Source organism: Glycine max, chromosome 10 (genome assembly GCF_000004515.6).
Source record: "Glycine max cultivar Williams 82 chromosome 10, Glycine_max_v4.0, whole genome shotgun sequence".
Classification (NCBI taxonomy): Eukaryota; Viridiplantae; Streptophyta; class Magnoliopsida; order Fabales; family Fabaceae; genus Glycine; species Glycine max.
The window spans coordinates 46385617-46394081 of record NC_038246.2 but is presented as its reverse complement, the minus strand read 5'-3'; the positions used below and the strand labels follow the sequence as shown (position 1 = coordinate 46394081).

The 8465-nt window shown below is 33.4% G+C and overlaps 1 protein-coding gene across 1 annotated transcript; it reads right to left on the bottom strand.

Moving 5' to 3' along the window:
* Window positions 1-348: 348 nt before the first annotated feature.
* Window positions 349-2337, bottom strand: LOC102666086 (uncharacterized). Its single transcript, XM_006590146.1, has one exon. It carries the CDS (start codon window positions 2335-2337, stop codon window positions 349-351), a length of 1989 nt encoding a protein of 662 aa, XP_006590209.1.
* Window positions 2338-8465: the final 6128 nt, after the last annotated feature.

Below are 8465 nucleotides of genomic sequence, written 5' to 3'. Positions count from 1 at the left end.
AACAGAAGTGGGAGTGGGCCATTGTAGCATAGCTTGAATCTTAGAGGGGTCAGGTTCAACTCCTTTGCCTGAAACAATGTGGCCCAAATAGTCGACTTGTGTTTGCGCAAACACGCACTTCGTATATTTGAGATAGAACTGAGCGTCTAACAGAGCTTTGAAAATCATTTCCAGATGCTGAGTATGTAATGAGAGAGTCTTACTATAAACTAGAATATCATCGAAAAATACCGTGGCACAACGTCTCAGGAAGGGTGTGAGCAAGCTGTTCATGGCCGCTTGAAATGTAGAAGGGGCGTTACTCAAACCGAAAGGCATCACACGATATTCATAGTGCCCCTGATGCGTTCAGAATGCTGTTTTCTCAATAGCCGGTTCATGCATCAGGATCTGGTGAAAGCCCTGCCGTAAATCCAACTTAGAGAACCAAGATGATTGCCCTAGTTCATCCAACAATTCGTCGATAGTGGGTATCGGAAACCTATCGCGAACGGTGACTGCGTTAAGGGCACGGTAGTCCACGCACATACGCCATGTTCCATCCTTCTTCTTCACTAGAAGAACTGGGGAGGAGTATGGACTTGTGCTTGTTCGTATTAGGCCTGCCGCGAGCAGATCGGAGACTTGCTTTTCAATTTCGGTCTTCTGAAAATGAGGGTATCTGTATGGTCTTACGTTGATGGGTGATGATGAAGGGAGGAGGTTTATGTGGTGGGTAACGGTTCGGGGAGGAGGAAGTGTGGTGGGTGTTTCGAAGATTTGGTGGTAACGTCGGAGAAGATTTTCGATTGCAGGGTCGGGGTGGGGAAGATGATGTTGAGGAAGATGATGACGTGGCGGTTCGGGTCGGGTTACGGGTAGTAGATTTAAGTGGAATAGGGCGGATGTGGACCCGGTGCGGACCAAGCGTTTTACTTGAGGTACTGAGACCAGTTCGGGCCTATTTGAAACGTCTGCGTGAAGCTCAATGGCCTGGCCCAAATGATGAAACTTCATAATGAGGGCGGTGTAGTCAGTAATAACCGGCCCAAACTGCTTGAGCCATTCGATACCCAACACGGCGTCGGCCCCGCTTATCGGTAAAAGGTGGAAAGAAACGTTGAAGAAGTGGCCTTGAAGTGAAAGGGGTGTATTGGAGCATAGCTGGTTACAGTCAAGGACTGAACCATTTCCCACCAGTACTCGTAATGGAGAAGTAGGCCTTACCGGAAGACGAAGGAAGTGAGCTATGCGTGGCTGGAGAAAATTATGCGTGCTTCCACTATCAATGAGGATGGTGAGACGCGCGTGATTGATGGTTCCATAAAGTCTGAAAGTTTCAGATGAGGGAAATCCTGAGAGTGCATGCAAGCTGATGTGAGGGAACGTCTCGTCCGTTACCTGGTCTTGGGCATCCTGGTGTTCGTCATCTGGTAAAGGGAGTGGTTCAGGGTCGGAATCCGTAGTTTCGGGTGACGGGGAGTCGGCAATGAATAGAAGAACGCGTCCCTTACAACGGTGGGTCGAGTTCCACCTCTCATCGCAGTTATAACAAAGGCCCTTTTCGCGTTTGAACGCAATCTCTTCTGGGGTTCGTTGAACAAATGGGGCTTTGGCTTTGATGCTGGGGTTAGTAGGTTGGGTAGAGGGGAAGGAAGACTCAGTTGGTCGAGAAAAGACCCGACGACGATCTCTTAGTTTGTCCTCCTGTAGTTTAGCTAACGCAGTGGCTTGGGGAAGAGAAATGGGTTGCAGGGCTAGAACCTCTCTACGTATCTCCGGTGATAAGCCGGAGATGAAACAACTGAGCATAAACGGCGGCGGTAATCCGATGACTCGGTTGGCTAGCCTTTCAAACTCCGTGAGGTAGTCATTGACTGTGCCTCGTTGGGCTAGCTTGAAAAGGGCGCCTTTGGGGTCGTCATAGAACGTTGGAGCAAACCTGGATTCGAGAGCTTGTAAAAAACCCGTCCACGACGTGATGAACCCGTTGCGGAACATCCATTGGTACCAGCTTAAAGCTGCACCATCAAGATAGAAAGATGCCACAGTGATCCTTTCTTCTTCAGGGGTGTTCTGGTAATCGAATAGTTGGGTGATTTTAAAGATCCACCCGAGGGGGTCGCGGCCGTCAAACCTCGGAATATCTAGCTTGACATGGTTTCTTTGGGCGGAGGACGTATGGGCGTTGGGGTTGTTAGAATTTGTGTCGCGTAGGCGAAGATGATCCAAGATGGAATCGACTTTGCCTGATAATTCTGAGTACTTATCGGAGAGGGACGCCTGGCTATGGGTCAATCGGGTAATGGCGTCTTCGAGTCTGTCCGTCGTGGTCTTCCTTGTTGCGTGGTCGGCCATGGCGATGGCGTCGGCAGGTCGGACCAGTGTTAGTTTTACGGTAGGAGAGAGAGAGAGAGAGATATGTGGTTGCCTTATTCGAGGGAAGGCTCCTCCTGAACGAAACTTTGTTTATATCTGCATGCATAATATGTACATTTCCTAGCTTATATACACCAGTCTTACGTGCTTATTACAACTAAGTTTCACGTGCTTATTACCAGCTTTCAGTTATAACGTTCCAACTAACTAATAACGAACTAACTACTCGAGCTTCTAGATCCTGCACGTGCGTTGGGATTTAGTTTCCTTCTTCCTGCTACTCGAGTACGTAGTCGTGTAAGTGATGAGGTGTGGTTGTTTCTCTTCGAGTTCTAGTTATTCCGGGTGAAGGGTTAGTTGCTTCGGGTGCTGGGTTATGCATGGGCATATCACAGATCTATTATATATCTAATTTCTACTCGATATATATTGAACTTTGAATATTTTATATTTTTTAGTAGTTTCTGATGAAAATAATAATTAATTTTTGTTAGAAATGAATGCAGGTAATATACATATTTTTCTTTAAAATTAATTTATTTTATACTAAAACTTAAAATTTGAATCCTTAAATATTTAGTTAAGAAATACAATTTATTATCAATTATTTTACTATAACACAACAAACAAACATTTTTTAACGCGCATGATGTAATAAAAGAAGTGTAAATTAGTAATACACTATCTCATTATTTTTATGTGTAGTTTTTATTGGATAATATTTATTAAAAAATAAAATTATGAATAAGATTTATTAAATAAAGTATATAATCCATTAAATTTTGTGATTTCCAACTATAATAGATAATATTTTGCTAGTATTTCTCATGGTAGAAATGGGGTTAATTAGAATATATTTAATTAATGTAGCTTAGTTGACAACTCATATTAATTAAGCTTATGATGAGGAAAAATTTGAGTATCTGCATAAAATATTTTTGAAGTATGGTGATGAGTTCTTAATATCACTAAATTTTGAATAAAAAATAATACTATAGTTGGCCTGAAATATTAAAAGCTTGTCAAAATGTTTCACCGGAGTGTTAAAAAAATGAAATCTGGACATAAAACCCTTGATTTCATATAAACTATTGATAGAATGATAGTCATACTTCTCGTCTATGCGAATTAAATAAATCAGTTAAATTTTTCCCATCCAAATTGATTGATTTTATGCTTCATAGTTTTGTCTATTATTGTCAGAAAACCATTGTTTTGTCAATAAAAAATGGCTTGCTGAAGTGTGAAACTTCTTTTTGACTTGCTCAGTTTTTTATTAGGATAAATTATATGTACGCTACAACGTTAAATGCGCTGGATTATTAAATTAATACGAGATATTATTTAATAATGAAAAGTTAAAAAATATATAATTGCTATTTTTTTAATTTACGAATAAACCAATTAATAAGTTATTCGTGAGTTGCAGATTTACGTGACGCAAATGTTCATATCGCTAATGAGTAATGATTCATTAATAGAAAATGTTTTTTCCCCCAATAATAATCAGATATAAAATTATACATCTCAATCATCTTCCTCTCTGATTTCTTCTTTCCTTCTTTCTTTTTATTTTTTTTAGTAAGCAAAACGTCAAATAATCATTTATCATTATGTGGCTACTCGCAAGCAAACATCATCCATCACCAAACAAAAACTATAGTGCCTTTTTGGATCCCTTGAATGAATCAATTGCGCATTGACCTTACATGCATATATTGCATTTTACTATTTTACTATGATTTTCTTCATCGACTTCCACTTATTCGGTCACTGTTTTATGGAATAGTAAATTGGAAAAAAAAAACGTTCTTGTACTCCCTGTAGCCACAAGTGGGAAATTTATAATGTTTTTCCTTTGGCCTGTGTGTGCGCCCATGTAAGAAAGGGTTCAAAATTAAATGCAAAGATCAGAGAAGCACAAGAGATTAAGTATCACAATAATTGTTGCTTTCAATGGACTAAGCTAGCCAACTAATTTTTATCAAAATTAATTAATTAAGAAACTTTTTAACAGTCTCCACTTTGTTACTATTTTTTTCCTTCTCAGCTCGTTGTCGCATTGGTATATATATGCAGTGATGCACCAAGCCTTTTTTCTATCAAATGTATTTTATTTAGATAGATTTTCTATAGATATTTATAAAAGATAAAAATAAGAAAATAAAATAATGAAATTTATCTTATAAGCTAAAATTAACTTATGCAATTTGGTTCTTGAAGAAGTTAAAAGAGTTTTTTTTTTTATAAAAGTAAAAAACTTATAAAATAAACTCAATGCTGACATGACTAAATAATTAAATTGAATTCTTAAAAAAAAATTAATTGGATGTTTTAAGATTTTATATTACTGATTCTCTTTTCAAAGAGTCGTGTAATATTGTTTTAAAGATTTTAGTTAAATATCATGTATCATGCTCCCTTCTGTAGTCACCCAGTTCATTAATAGGTATCTCTCCAATATTTTGAGCTTTCCAAATGTACCAACGAATAATAAGTTTTTAAAATGAATTGTTCTAGTAATATTTCTCCTTACCAAATATCAATATTATATTTTCCCATTTTCTTATTATTACCGTGATAGTGGTCTTATTATATGTTTTTCATCAATAAAGTAATATTATATTAAATTATTAATCAGTAATAAATACAAAAACTTTTTTATCATTGATGTAACAGTTGATTGAATATGCTGCATGTTTTAATGTAAATCCTCTTTTACATGTCTTTGATTTCTATTAATAAAAAAATATTAAAAAGATTTTTTTTATGAATGTTCTAAAATCATCACATAAAAAAATGAACTTTATAAAATATTTTAATTACTTAAAAAATAAAATCTTGAATAATTTTTCAAAATAAATGTATTTCCTCCTCTAATTTATAACTAGATATTTTGTACGTGCCAAAGAGGAAAACATCAATAGATATTTCTTTACGAACGTTTTGTTTAATTAATTTTAAAATGTGAAAGCCTGACGCTAATGATAGTGTTGTTAAAATGGATATAGTTTAGTTTGATACTTTGATTTCATAGGCAGAGTCTATTTAACCTGTTAAAAGAATATATAGACTGTGTATAATTCTTTTTTGATCTGATTTATTTTTTACACAGTCTAATTCAACCCTAAATTTATTGACTTTATGCAACTTGACTGACAATTAGAGGCTTAACCTGGTAGCTCAAATTTTAATTAAGAAACAAAAATAACAAACCAGCAGTTAAAATCTTGAATCTAAATTAAAAAAAAATTCAAGGTATTTTTATCCACAAAAATTAGTTTAAACTTTAAACTTCCAATTTTTCAAGAAATGCCCATAAGTTGAGTGATTTAACTTGCAGCCTACAAAAACACATAACTGAATTAATATAACCCAACTTCAATTAAAAACATATTAACCAGTATTATACTTATATCAATTCAAATAAATAAAATTAGCTGGATTGACCATTCTATTTAATATCTATTTATTTTATTTTATTTTATAAAATTAATTTTTTAAGTAAATAAAATATATGATAAATTTAAAAATAATAATTCTAAATCGCTAAATATGATTATTTATATACTAGTCGACAAATGTTTGTTTCTTCATAATTAAAATTGATGGTAAATATATATTCTTAAATATATAAACAATATTATAATTATAAATTACAATACAATTATATGATTATATTATAAATATTTAAAATTTATAACAAATAATTTAAATTTTAATAGAATATTTTTTAATTAATGACAATTTTCTAAAAAAAAACTATTAAAATTTAATTTAACAATAGAGATAAGAAAAATGTAGTCTAATGTGATTGCTCAGTTATTAAGGTATAGTATGTGAAGTACATTTTCAAAAGAGAAGAAAAAAAAGTGTTGAAATGTCTAATAAAAATGGAGAAAATAAGGAATTTACCTTCTTCATTGTGGATTTTAACTTTACTAATATAAATTTCTAATATAAAAAAATGTTGAATATAAAAACCCATTAATGTAGAAATATTAACTTACTAATAAACCAAAAACCACCCTAAAATGATACTGTTGTTTTCTTCCAGTCCACTGCAAGCAAGGAGGATTGTTAATTAAGAATAAGAAGGAGGAGTGGATAACTCCGACATCAGTTCCCATTGGAAGGAGAGTTCCGTGAACCATCACTCCCCATAAAAATGCACATTCACGTGAGTGCTTCAATATTAAACAAAAATTTGCATGCTCAAAAATTCATGCACCATTATTTAAGTACGTGCATGAGTTTAAATTTAATAGGTATTTATTGATTCTTGTATATTTCTTTTAACATTGTTAATTGCTAATAAGAATTTATTTTTATATAATCTTTATTTTTAAGTAATTAGAATTTATATGACCAACAAGGTTTAACAAATATAATTACGAGATAATCGGATTTTTTACACATGTTAATAAGAATTTAATTTTCTGATCATACATATAAAAAAATATTTTATTAAACGAGATAAAATTCACTTTAATAATCTAAAGTTAATCTTATGACTTTCGAATATAAATATACTTGTTTTCATAATTGAAAAAAAAAAATAAAGAATTTATGTGAGACATATTTGTACAACCATCATTTTCTAAACTCAGTAGCTAGCTAGGATACCAACACAAACGCTTGTTAGACAAATTCAAGCCCTCATATTTTTTTTCTGGGTCACTTTACACTCCTCAAATTAACGTCCAATTTCTGGATAAATTGGAGGAAATAAAAACGTAGTTACTAACAATAATTTTTCGATACTAATTAATCATGGTTGAAGGAATAACAACCACTCTTGACAGAAGAAGATCAGATGTGAACATCGTTTCACCATCGTGGCAAGAAAAACGTCCAAGAGGGAAGAATTTAGTGGGCATCACTAAACGCTAACCACCCATTTTCTGAATATGAAAGGATATGCAATTTCATGCACGACGCAAACAAACAAGTACTAGTCTAATGCTGTTACTACCACACAAGACAGCCTCGATCGATTTTCTTTCTTTCCATGTCTTTCTGACCAATCGTAGTTCGTAGACAATTTTTCCTTTGCTTTCAATTTTGTTTAATCTCCCCATGTATCTAAATAACGATTGGAGTAACACATTTTTTTAATAATATATATAAAGTGTTAAAGTATATTTTAAAAGATAGATTAGAATATATTGTTTTTTTCTCAGCAAAATAATTATGTATTTATATATGTGTAACTATAGTTAGGAAGGCACCAGAGATACCTCCTTCTCTGCACCAGATAGATTACAATTATAATTGGTACTCCATAGTAATCTCAAGGGGATTAACACAATGTTTGCCACGTACTGTTTATGATGGTGAGCTACTTCAAGAAAGTGGGGTACAATGGAGATCAATGACGGGGTTGGCATATCCGGGAATATTCTAACTCTTAAATTAGAGAGAAATTTTGATAGAATGGTAATAAATGATGAATGTGTATAGTTATTTTACAAGAGAGAGTAAGGTGTTAATAGCTATATCTTACAAAGATTGTGTTTCTCCTCATTATTTATCCAAGGGATGGAAGGATAAAGGCCTTGTTATTCCTCCCGTCCAGAATTAGGCTCTCTCAATAAATAGCCAATAAAATTGTTTTTATCTCATGTCTTTATATTGTTCATAGTTCAATATTTTGGTGTACTAATGGTAGAGAAATTACACAAATCTAGGTATCCTAATTGTATTTCGACAGTAAAGACTGGAGATCATTGGATTATTTTTTTGTCAGCGGAAATCATTGGATTATTGTCGCCTTGACCTAGATCAATGGTTAATTAGGGATTGTCAAATGCTTCATAGGAAAAAAAGTACTCGATGAGAAAAGTCTGTTTGAATATAATACTAGAAATGCTTTTGTGAGTTTTTCTACTGATTTTTTTATTATATTTCTAATAAAAAAATTCTCAAAAATACTTCTAACCTTTATCTAAACAGAACCGAAAAGCTCGCAATGTGACTCATTTGATGTAGAAATATTGTGATGTTTCCTATTGACTAGCTGCCATAATTTGTATACTTAAATATAATGTGTTTTGAGGGTTTTGCATTATGAGAAGCCTTTGTAAACACACATATCTATCTTGCTC

What these genes read in the sequence shown, in the direction of transcription:
- LOC102666086 (XM_006590146.1), bottom strand. Translation starts at nt 2,337, where the DNA reads ATGGCCGACCACGCAACAAGGAAGACCACGACGGACAGACTCGAAGAC.